The 13,110-nt window shown below is 36.3% G+C and overlaps 1 protein-coding gene across 5 annotated transcripts in view; it reads right to left on the reverse strand.

The window, feature by feature from the left end:
• Window positions 1-13,110, reverse strand: part of PPFIA2 (PTPRF interacting protein alpha 2) — a 478,405-nt gene that overhangs the window by 299 nt on the left and 464,996 nt on the right. For 4 of the 5 annotated variants that reach the window (XM_032594014.1, XM_030323311.1, XM_030323310.1 and 1 more), the window contains 4 exons: window positions 8,072-8,247; window positions 7,116-7,184; window positions 3,369-3,528; window positions 2,059-2,150 (listed from right to left, as the gene is read on the reverse strand). In XM_032594014.1, coding sequence (XP_032449905.1) covers window positions 2,092-2,150; window positions 3,369-3,528; window positions 7,116-7,184; window positions 8,072-8,247 — 464 coding nt within the window. In that variant the 3' untranslated portion in view covers window positions 2,059-2,091. The remainder of the gene's footprint in view (window positions 1-2,058; window positions 2,151-3,368; window positions 3,529-7,115; window positions 7,185-8,071; window positions 8,248-13,110) is intronic. The other variant, XM_032594017.1, reaches the window with a different exon arrangement.

The following is a 13,110-nucleotide window of genomic DNA, read 5'->3' on the forward strand; positions in this document are numbered from 1 at the left end:
TAAATCACAAGATTTGCTCAAGTTTGTGGAAAGCATGGCAGTAAATATAAACAAAGGTATTCATAGAAAATGTGAGCAGTCCTTTTGAAAAATCTGCAGCTTGCTCATCAGTAAATTCGGTCGAGTTGACTTCTTTCATGGAATGGATTCTTATTCGAGTTCATATCTTTTAGAGCTCTTAAAAAGAAGACACCTTTATTTTTTTCTTTTCTTTCTTTCTTTTTTTTTTTTTTTTTTGAAATTGGGCGGGGGGAAGGGCAAGCTGAGAGGGAGAGAGAGAATCCCAAGCAGGCTCTGTGCTGTCAGCTCCGAGCCCAAAGTGGGGCTCTAACTGACAAACAATGAGATCATGACCTGAGCCAAAAACAAGAGTTGGACGCTCAACCGACTGAGCCACCCAGGCGCCCCTGAAAAGACATCTTTGTTTACTTGTGACAAAAACACCATATTTCAAAGGATCTGGATCAGTGTCTGGATCAGTGATGTGGCATCACTGATTCTCCCTGTCATAATATACTTAGAAAAAGCTCACAATTTCTATTTCTGACACAAATGAAATGATAAATAATATGTTCTGAATTATTTTAATAATAAAAGTGTTAATGTTTCGTCAAAACAGAAACTGGCTGTCCTTGATTGGGTTATTGTAAACAAATACCTTTATCTTATTTAATGGTAAAAATTAGGAAATATGAACTAGAATGCCATGCACAAAATACAAAGTGCAAATAGCTAAAGAGTAATTCTACCCATCAGTCAAAAACTAAGAAGTGAGCCCTATTCAACATATTAGTCATTTGTAAATTAGTGAAGTATTCAGTTCCTGGGGAAATTATCATGTTATGTGTAGAAGCTATTACAAACAGTATTTTGGAAAGCCTCTTATTTAGCCAAATCATTATATACTTTAGATCATGCCTAATTAGATGCCAAATTGTATACCATAATTAAATTTTTAATGTTAGGGTTTTACATTCTGAAATTAAATCTCTTAAAGCTTTTTATTTTATCAGCAGCTTCAAACAGTGACCCAAATAAGGCAGCACACCAGCTCCCATAGTAGGCCCCAAAGACCAACAAGAAATTGCATGGAGCTTTCATTCAAGGCGATGAATAAACAACACAAGATGAGCTGTTCCTCTGCCTGTAACTGCTTCTTCTCCCTGTCCCTGTGCGCACACTGGGTTCTAAATATTGCTCTAAAAAGTCTTTTTCCAAAATATTAATTTATTATAAATGGCAAATATTTTGGTAAAACTCAGTTTTAGGTTAAACAAGTTTCATGAGCATTTGACACGTACAGCCTAGGAAACCACAGGTTTACTACAACCGTTTTTCAATAAAACTCCATTTTTGTATGCACTTGGAAGTAGATCCCATCAGCCAGTATTTCTCTAAATACAAATGCCTAATATCTTATAATTATATATCAAGGTTTTAGTCCTATTTGCCATTCTTATAATTTCACTTTGTTCCTATGCTGTGAGCCCCAGATCCTTAAAGCTCATATTTGTTTTCAGCAAATATAAGTCAGTGATGAAAAACAATACACTGAAATTCAAAATTATCAGTCATGCTTTGGCTTCTAATAATAAACTACCTCTACATCATTTACCTGCTTCTGCTGCTAGTTGATTCCGTGTACCTACTAGAATCACTTTCTGCTTGCTTTAACTTTCCCTATATAAAATATTCACTTAAAAGTGTGTTACTCTGTGAGTGCCGAATTCTCTTCAATAAAACGCTATGTGCGTCCATATAAAATGCTACTGAAAAGTAGATGGCGGTGGCCGGGGCTGCGACCTGCTGATGTGTAATAAGATAGTGATAGGCCTCCAACAGATGGACCTTAAATCAGAGCAGACAGATGGTGATCAGAAAGATGAGATTAAGAGCTACAATATTAAGACTCCTCTTCCACCCTCTAGCAGTCCAAAAGGGTCATCTCCCCTCTGTACTGCCAGGCCATACCAGAGAGTATCGTGTGGATTTACTACTCTATGTCGGTTCCATTTTTGGGTGGTTTGTTTTTTTTGTCAGCCGAGGAAAGCTACTCACAGCAAGTCAGTGCTGCCTCCTTTGAGTGGCTTGTCAACATGAGTATGTGCGAACAGTGGAGTTGTCTAACCTCTGCAGTCTTGATGAGGCAACTGCAAATGGAGAAAAGGGCTTTAGAGGAACTTGGATGATTGAGTACAAAAATCTCAGATGAGAAAGATTATCCCCTGCGTAAAGGGATCCTGAACATACTAGTAGACCTTTTTTCTCTCAGACATCAGCCACTCCTATCCCTTCCCGCTAGACCAGGTTACTAATGAAAACTTATTCCATTGTGATTCGATTGTACTTTCGAGTTGCTGTGTATTGCTCCTTAGATGAAGCCTGTAACAAAAGCAGCTCCCCATGGTGTTTCTGTTTTTGAAGCAAAGATTGCTCCCAGAGAATTCAGGATAGAGGATTTTTTCCCCCTCCAAGTGCTGAAGAGCTTCTTCACTAATTTTAGTTGCAATAAATTCCTCCTGAATTTTTTAATATGTTCCATGATATTAACAAGTTAGAAGACATGTAGAACAATGATCACAGGTTATACTGGAACTAATTTTAAGGGCCATGATAGCTACAACCCTGAAAAGAAATAATGGTTCTAGGCAATTTTCTTAATAAAGAGAGTGGGGCTATTTTTTTTTTCTTTTAATGTCTACCAAATAGAAATAATTTTGTGACTGCTATTTCAAAGTGGTCTCTCCTTCAGAATGGCTGTTTTCCTTTGTGAGGTATATAACACAAGTCTAATGTCCACAGAAGGAAATAATACTAATTGGGAAATTACTATTGGCTTTGTGTTTGTTTAATTCTCTTCTCATAGTTGTGCTTGTTTATTTAAGGCCTTCTGCCTTGGTCAGAGGTGAAAATATCTGATGAATCTGGGTTTCTAAGATGAAATACAAAACTTGCAATATTCAAAAATGTAGGGTGACTGTGGAGTTAATTTCCATTTCCTAAGGACCTTTTAGTCCGAATTCATCTTCTAACTAAACAAACTCTTTGCTTTGAGAATAGAAGAGTAAAGAAACACAAATCATGCAGATGAGTATTGTTCTTCCTAGATGTGGACATTAGCCAAAACTGTCCTTTCCAGGATTTTATAAATTATGTTTAATAATGTGAATGAGGTGCCATGGGTTCATGCATCAGCCGTTTGCAAGAGTCTGTTTTTGATGAAAGCAAAGTAAACTTCAAGCAGAGCAAACCAACTTAAGAATTTCCAGAAAGCTATGCAAAGTCAGAGAACGATACTAGCATTTGCTAAACAGGTAACATTTTTTTTTTTTTTTTACTTTATAAGCAGAAATGCAAAACTACTGTACCATCCGTTGTCATTTTCCTCGACTGCCCAGATGTTGTGGTTAACCTAAATCCAGCTGGTAACGTTTCTGAGGACCCAGGCATCATGCTGATTCCGTGTACTTCACGGGGAGGAAACTGTCTTCTCCATGTTGACCCACGCCTGAAATTCTTATCATCACTCTGCCAGTACAGAATTATAATTGGATGTAATAACAAGTAAACTAGTCCAGGTCCTTAAAACTGTGCACTTAGAAACATGCAACACTGATATCTACAGTCTGTCTGTAAAGCACACCTATGGAATATTATGTTTTATTTGGAGAGTTCTACTGATTCCAAAACAATAACACAGGAGATTTGCAGCAGAAATGTTTTCATAAAAATTTTCCTCTGACTCCAAATCTAAGGTTTGCTATCTGTAAAAGTAAATCGTTTTGAAAACCTAAAGTAAAACCCCAATATTATCTCTTCTTTGTCACACTTTATGCCAACTGATTTTATAGTATGAGAGTATATATTTAATTCACTAAGTGTTACACAAACCGTGTTTGACTCACAAACTTAAATAACTATTTCATGAGTTTTGCTTTTAAGTAAACAAGAGACATATGGGAGAGCTATATTTGATACAGCCTGGATCATATCAGATAAATAACCTATAGTTTGTGTAAGAAACCAAATTTGTCATTTGTTAGATTTCAGCTGATAATGAATTAACTTGTGGTTTATTGAAAAACCTGTGGAGCTTGGAAACCATCCTTTTAGCTCTTTAGACACCACTAAAAGCATAATATAATTCTGGTTGCTGTTTTACAAATGTATTTCTGGCTGCTGATTCTGTTATATCATAATGATATAATCTCTTCCCTCTCTGCGCATACACAAAGCATCTGCTTAGATACAATGAACTTTCTCTATATTCACAAGGAGTGATATGTAATCTACTGTTTAGCAAGTATTATTCTTTATTAAACACAAGTTACTCTTTATGTCAAATTCTAAGGAAAATATTAATCATTCTACGTAGATCTTATCTTCTTATGTCACTATGTTTCTCATGTAGGGAATGGTTACCTATTCCCTGAAGTTAATCTCAGTGTGTGTGGTTACCTTTATTAGCTCAGGTGACTTCATTTTGGCATATAGAATAATAGGTCAATACTTAGCTCAAATTATCATTGTTCTAAATAAGTAAAACTATAAGGTATTCTTCATCATGGACTGCTAATTTAGTTGACATTCAGAGTCAATTTGGAAAAAATGAAATCACCTATGAAATTATATATATCCATTGTTCTACTAGAATCCATAGCATCCAAATCTAAATTTTGTTTAGATTAGGGAGCCATTTTACAATTTAAGAGATGTCTGCTACTCCTTTTCTCCACTGCCAGGTTCTACATTGTCCTAGGCCTCCAAATGTTTATAAATAGAGAAAAGAAACAGAAGTTCACAGTTGTGGTCTCTGATTTCTTGGAAATCAGAATTTTGGAAGAGTTGTTGCATTAACATAAACACTCTTCAGTTCTACAAAACACTATATTACAGTGTAGGGATATACAACTCCTGCAATGTAAGGGTTAGGGACTCAAAAATAAGCAAGTGGAGGACTTAAATCATGATCTCTTTTGCTCTTTTAGCACTGTCTTCCCTCAGAAAGTTAATGAGACCTATCAGCAACATCAGAGGGAAAAGTTTCCATGAGGTGAGGATAAAGGATACCCACTAACTTGAAGTGAAAGTCTGTAGAAGCACAGGAGCACTTCTCAAATTCTTTCAGTGGGGGCTGAATGTAATCAGCCCCAGAAACAAGCACAGGTTCTGGGTAAGTTGTTTAGCTACTTTTGCTCACACTCAAAAGACAAAAACAACAACAACAACAAAAAAAAACAAACAAAAAACTAGGACAAAAGAGACTACAGGGTTGGAATGATAAAATCATGTGCTGTGTTCTTTATTTAATAAATAAGAAAAAGATGCAGCATATTTTAAAGGCAGATAGTCACATACCATTTAGACCTTTTGGCTTTTTATTACTTTCAGAAAGCAACACTAACTCATATATGCTTGAGTCTCTACCTGGCTCCTTTGACTCAATCCACATTTTAAAATGTAGCAATAGGATGGTTCTTTAATTATTTTATTTTATTAAAAATTTTTTTTAATGTTTTTATTTATTCTTGAGAGAGAGAGAGAGAGCATGAGCAAGGGAGGGGCACAGAGAGAGAGCAGGACGCAGAATCCAAAGCAGGCTCCAGGCTGTGAGCTGTCAGCACAGAGCCCGATGCGGGGCTTGAACTCACGAGTGGTGAGATCATGACCTGAGCTGAAGTCGGACGCTCAACCGACTGAGCCACCCAGGCACCCCAATAATTTTTATTAACATTCCTTTTGCAACTTAAAAATTTTTTTTAATGTTTATTTATTTTTGAGAGAGACAGACAGAGACAGAGACAGAGAGCAGGAAGGGGAGGGGCAGACAGAGAGGGAGATACAGAACTCCAAGCAGGCTCCAGGCTCTGAGCTGTCAGCACAGAGCCCGACGTGGGGTTTGACCCCATGAACCATGAGATCATGACCTGAGCCAAAATCAGATGCTCTACTGACTGAGCCACCCGGGTGCCCCTCCTTTTGCAACTTTTAAACAAGAAGAATAATTGCATTCAAAAGCATGTAGGGCTTATGTAGATTATCTTTTTGATTCAACAATTAAGAATAAGGATTAAAAAGATTATCAAACAACTTATAAAATTAAAATCAGTTAAGTATTAACTGTTTTAAAAATATCAATCATTATTCTGCTTGGACAGGAGTATGGATTTATAGGAAGTTAGCTGAGGTCAAGACTAGAGCTAATCTGTCTATAACCTCCTCTACAAAGGAAAGCTTGGATTTTATAAATCCAAGATCATCTTCCTTGCTCATTTGAATGTGAAATAATTGCCTCATTTTAGGATTTGCTGGGTTCATTCACAAAATTATTTTAATCAGCTTTTCTTTCTAGTCAAGAAACGCCTGCATTTTGCAACACAGAATTATGCCTCTCTGCGTTTTCCATTTCATACTCGGGTTTTCTTTCTACTTCTTCCAGAAAAACCCTGTAAAAAACTCAGAAGGACTAATAAAATCCACAGCATCTATCAATGCACAGAGTTTGCTAATGTTCCTTGTATTCCTTTGTCTCAGGAGTCTACTCATACGTTTATTATTTTCCAAATAATTTAAACATGCATATATTATGTTTGGGATTCTTACACTTGATGTAACTTTTAAATCCTATGACTGTTAAAATGTTACTCATATGTTTTCAAGGAAAACTCAATGTCACTTTCTAAAATAATGAAAAGCTTCCCATTTACCGAAAGCAAGTTTTCTTTTCATTGTAATATCCTAAAATTTATTGTAGGATACACTGATATTTAGGAAGTCAGCACACAATTATTTAAAAGCTGAGTTTATCAGGATTAATGTTATCACTGCTTTTTTAAAAAATGTCACTCATCATAATTTTGCCATCACAACTCATAAGAATCTGTTTTTAAATTACTTCTAGGTGTTTCTAACTGCTGATATGATAATATTTATGAATTCATAAAGGTTTTTCCAAAACCAAATGACTAATAAAATTTAATAATTAGGCACAATACTGGGGAAAATTCTAGATTCTATCCAGAGAACAAGCTTCTGATTGATTTTTGAGCACTATTCCTTGAAAGTTGTTTTATTTGTACTCTTAGATCCTTTGTGAATGACAGATAAGGACTTACTTCATCCAGCCGCCGTTCAGTTCCCAGAGCCAGGAGGTTATTGTATTCCCTTTCAAGAATCTGCCTTGCCTGTTGACATCAAACTACAGTTACCATCACTGAGGTCACAGTTTACTTTAAATATCATAGATATTATATTCATCTGAGAAAACATTACAATCCTGTTTTATTTAAAGCGTCTTAAGATTTTAGTCCTCCGTGTCTAAAAGCCATTGCAAGTTTTAGTTATAAATACAAGGTAGGGTCATTTTCTTTATAGTCAGTCTGTGGACAGTGGGGAGACAGCCTCACATACATGTCTGAGGTCAAGGGGCACTTCGTTACTTTAATCCAACTGAATATTTTATATAAACTTTGCAATAAATGAAAAAATGAAAAATGAAGTTAGACTGCCAAATTTTTGTCAAGTCTATAGAGATAGTTCTCAAACCTGGCAAATGCTCATTATTTGGGGAAACTTTAGATAAATTGGATTCCTATACCCAATCTCTGGATATCTGATTTCTTAGGCCTGTGCTGTAGCTTGTAGGTTTTATTTTAAATTTTTAAGAAACTCGGCCGATTTGAATAATTATCCAGGTTGGGGAACCAGTGGCATACTCATCGTTAAACGTCTGTCTAATTCAGACATGTAAATAGAAATGAACGCCTCTCAGAGAGACAGAGACTGAAAGCCATCTGCCAGGGATATTGTTTTGGGAAATCTGGCATTCAGGTGGAAGACTGGACTACATAACCTCTAAATCCCTTTTCCTGATTAATTTTATGATTTTGTTTTGGCTAGAAATCCAGTGGCTTCAAATTAAAGCCCCAGTGCCATATTTCAAAGGTTGAGCTGAGCTAACTCTCATTAGGGCTCATGAATACACAGCCAACTTTTTTTTTTCCTCCCTACAAGTGTACTTTATTGCTCTATAAACTAGGGCACAGTGCAACTACAGCGGAAAGGGGCTTGCCTGGGTGTTCTGTGTTGGAATCTGTAGTAACAAAGCTAAGCTGCTGTAGTCAAAGTTCTCATCCAAGGCTATCAGTGAGCCGTGCACACCACTCTCAAGAATATTATTTGCATATTCTCGAAGTCCAATTGCTTGTATCCAGCGAATCACTCGATCGTTGCTCCACACCAACACATCTAGGAAAAGAGGTGCATCGTTTTAGGCGGCAGAATTTCGCACAATAAACAAAACTACCGGTTGAAATAAGCCACAAGTGTCTGGCCAAGTCAGCATTTATGCTGATTTCTTTATCCATTCCCCAATGCACCTGGCCCCCTTGTGTTGCATTTCATTCTCAGAGCTAACCTGTCCTACTTTTAGCCTAGAAAAAAAGTTGTCTTTTGAAGCGTGTTTGTTATCACTGAAAAGCACTTCCAGCACATGGAATACAATGTCTCACGGTGTTTCCTGTTCGGTTGTGGAGCTCCAGGGATCTGTCCCAAGCTTAATGTTTTTTTATTACCAGACAGGAGCATTTCTTATTCCTGCCTTGATATATAGCTCTTTAGTAAAGACAGAAAAATGAGAAGCTAATATGGTTTTTCATCATTGTTTTTTAACCACTAATTAAATACTGAATATAGACTAGAAGAGCCCTTTTTTTTTTTTAACCTGAAGCAATAAATCAAAGAACAGAAGAGTAAGATAGAACAGGGATTCCATAGTCCGAGATTTACCCCACTATTTTGTCAATTCATTATGTTTCAATCACATGCTGATGCAAAAATCAAGCACTTGGTCAAGTCACAAGTTGTTTTTCCTTTTAGGTTGAAAGTAGCATTTTATTGAGATATAAAACACTTGCAATTTTATTTTCTAAAACTAAAATCCTTAGAGAAAAATGTCATATGTGCCTTTTTCAGACTTTTGGTCTGGAGTGTCATAGTATATTCTATCATTTATATTTTTTCCATTGTTCTCATTATGAGTTGACAGAATTCTACATAAAAATCAGCAAAATAGATAGAAGACCACAATGTTCCACAGAAAGGAAAGAATGTTAAAGAACTAAGAAGGAGGGGCACCTGGGTGGCTCAGTCGGTTAAGCGTCCGACTTCAGCTCAGGTCACGATCTCGCGGTCCGCGAGTTCGAGCCCCGCGTCGGGCTCTGGGCTGATGGCTCAGAGCCTGGAGCCTGCTTCCGATTCTGTGTCTCCCTCTCTCTCTGCCCCTCCCCCGTTCATGCTGTGTCTCTGTCTCAAAAATAAATAAAACGTTAAAAAAAAAAAAGAACTAAGAAGGAAATGTGAAAAAAAAATAACTTTTTTTTTCTAATCCTGTAAAAAGGGAAATAAAACCCAGAATTTAATTTTATGCTAAAATTTAAGTTTTCCTGTTAATTTTTTTTTCTTTCTGGGAGAAATGTATAGCTTTTCCAGAAAAAAAAAATAAAGAATACTCTGGGATATATTCTTCAACTTCAACCGTTTATCATGTTCCTCTCCCCCCATTTAAATTATAAAAGTCTGTAAAAATCAAGGTAGTAGTTGTTTTTGTTTTTGTTTTTTTGGCGGTAGCAGAGAGAGTATATATTGTTTACGTTTTTCAAAAACATTACTAATTTGTTCTAATACATTCATTTATAATCAAGTTAGGTTTTCTTGTGCCTAATATTAAAGCAATATAGTGATAACTCAGCCCAATGGAGACCCCTTATGTCATATTCTCAGTCACTGACCTCACACCAACAGTAACCAATATTCTAACTATTCTCACCGCAGATTAGTTTTGCTTTTTAGTTTTGATTTTTTAGCCTTTTATAAATAAAATCGTACAATATTACTTTTGTGTCTACATCTTTCACTCAATATGAGATTTATCCCTGCTATAGAAATGGAAGTATCTTATTTTCATTGTTATATAGTATTCCATTGTATAATTATACCACAATTCATCATTCTACTGTTGATGGACATTTGGCTAGATTCCATCATGGGTTATTAAGGATAGTGCTGCTTTAAATATTCATAGATATACTAAATAAATTCCATTCTCACAATTTAAAGCCCCATGTATAAAAATCTGCATCTTTACCAATACTCTGTATTTCTCAATTGTTTTATTTGCTTTTTTAGCCATTATGGTAAACTTCTTATTGTTACGGGTTGAATTGTGTCCTCTCAAAATTCATGTTTTTTTTTTTTTATTTTTATTTTTTTTAATTTTTTTTCAACGTTTTTATTTATTTTTGGGACAGAGAGAGACAGAGCATGAACGGGGGAGGGGCAGAGAGAGAGGGAGACACAGAATCGGAAACAGGCTCCAGGCTCTGAGCCATCAGCCCAGAGCCTGACGCGGGGCTCGAACTCACGGACCGTGAGATCGTACCTGGCTGAAGTCGGACGCTTAACCGACTGCGCCACCCAGGCGCCCCAAAATTCATATGTTTAAGTCCTAATCCCCTGTACCTCAGAATGTGACCTTACTTAGAGATATGGTTCTTATTGAAGTATTAAAAAGAGATTTTTAGGGTGGGCCCCAATCCAATATGATGGTTTCCTTCTAAAAATGGGAAATTTGGAAATAAGATATGCACACAAGGAAAACACCACAAAGAGCAAGGCAGAGATCAGGGTGATGTGTTCCTTGATAAGGAACATCAAGACTGACAGAAAACCACCAGAAAGTAAGGCAGTGGCATGGAACTGATTCTTCCTCACAGCCCTTAGAAGAAATAAATCCTGCTAACACCTTAATCTAGCCTCCAGAACTGTGAGACAATACATTTCTGTTGTTTTCCAGAAAAAGTATAAAGAATACTTTGGGAAATATAGTTGCTTTTTCTATTAAAACTGTAAAATAGTCTTTATTTATTTATTTATTTATTTATTTATTTTTAACGTTTATTTATTTTTGAGACAGAGAGAGACAGAGCATGAACGGGGGAGGGTCAGAGAGAGAGGGAGACACAGAATCGGAAACAGGCTCCAGGCTCGAGCTGTCAGCCCAGAGCCCGACGTGGAGCCCGAACTCACGGACCGCGAGATCGTGACCCGAGCCGAAGTCGGACGCTTAACTGACTAAGCCACCCAGGCGCCCCTAGCCTTTATTTTTAAAGAGTATTTTTTTAAGGTTTATTTATTTTGAGAGAGAGCACGTGGGCACGAGAGAGCACATGTGCACATATGTGATCAGGGGAAGGGCAGCAAGAGAGGGAGAGAGAGAATCCCAAGCAGGCTCCATGCTGTCACCACAGAGCCTGATGTGGGGCTCGATCTCACGAATTGTGAGATCATGAACTGGGCCAAAATCAAGAGTGCAATTGATGCTCTACTGACTGAGCCACCAAGGCACTCCTTAAAGAGTATTTTTAAGTTCACAGCAAAATTGAGCAGGAAGTACAGTGTTCCCATATATCCCCTGCCCCATAGATGCACAGCCTCCCTGACTATAAAATCCCTCACTCGAGTGCTACATTTGTTATGATAGACAAACTGCATTGACACAAAGTCTATAGTTAACATTAAGGTTCACCGTGGGTGTATACTCTACAGGTTTGGGCAAATGTATAATGACATGTATCCATCATTACAGTATCATACAGAATAGTTTTACTAAAAATAGTTGCCCTAAAAATTCCCTGTGCATCATTTATTTATCTCTCCCTCTCCACTAACTGCAGGCAACCACTGATCTTTCTCCTGTGTCCATAGTTTTACCTCATTCAGAATGCCACAGAGTTGGAATCATGTGGTATGATTCTTACAGTATAATCACATAGTACTTTTCTTTCAGTTAGTAGTACACGCTAAGTCACTCCATGCCTTTTCACAGTTAGACAGCTCATTTCTTTTTAGCCATATTGACTTTTTATATACAGACCCTTCTAAATTCACATATTAATTTGAATTATATGGCATATCATTAGATTACTTGGATTTTCTATATATCTTTTCTAATCCTTATAATTTTTTTAGTTAATGAAGAACATGTGAAGAAAGACCCACAATATCCTCTTCCTACAGTCTTATTACTATTTCCTGTTCCAGTCGGTGCAGAATTAATTTCTTAAGGGAGTAGGATGTTTAATGTCTCCCTCAGACTTTTGGCTCTTTTTCGCCTTTCTTCATCAATGCAAAACTTCCTTAATGATCTTTAGTATATTTTATATTACACATATTTTATATATTATACTATATTATATATTATACTGTATTATATTATATATCATATTATAATATATATATTCTATATATATTCACTAGGTCTCCCTGGGTCATTCCTAAAGTATATACTTTCCTCTGAGTTTTCTTTAGCTTGTTCTATTGCAGTGTTAAATCTCAGAAAATGGGATATAAATTTGTATTATATTTTGGTTACATTAATCAACTTCTGTTGATAACAACTGATTAGTTCCAACTGTTGGTTATACTAAACTTGCACTTCAAAAGTTGGGCAGGAACTGACAGCATCAGTTCTCCCACTGCTTTCACTAAGTGCAATACTTTTTTTTAAAAACATATGTGACAACAATTTCCCCAAAAAATAACAAAACTGTCCAGTTTTCCTTGCATTAAGTGGATCTGCAAGTAAGAAGTGTTTGCTCTTTTCTAGAGATGAGTTTATATTTTGATAGTCTAAGACATTTGTAGTTATCATATTTCTGCAAATATATCTTCGTTAAAAATGTCATTGCCACACCTGTAGTTAAGAGTCCTCAGATTTACAAAATATATTTACAAAATAATATGTAGAAAATAATTCAACTGAGTTATAATTCAAGGTAAATACGGCACCAATCTAAGCTTTTCTTTTTCAGAACAGCAACGTACCTTTCTTTTTCATTTTGTAAATCAGATCCCTTTCTAGAAATCTGTTTTCAAGCAAAATTTATGCCCTGACTTTAAAGCTTTGTAAGGATCCTCTTGACCTAAACAATAAATGGCTAGAGATCAGTGTTGACTGTTTCCTAGCAACAAATGAAATGTTAGTACATTGTTGATATTCACTCGGTCCCCTCACTTCAGAAAGCTGTTTATTAAGGTCAAGGTTAATTAACA

The sequence above is a fragment of the Lynx canadensis genome, chromosome B4, assembly GCF_007474595.2.
Source record: "Lynx canadensis isolate LIC74 chromosome B4, mLynCan4.pri.v2, whole genome shotgun sequence".
NCBI classification, from domain to species: Eukaryota; Metazoa; Chordata; class Mammalia; order Carnivora; family Felidae; genus Lynx; species Lynx canadensis.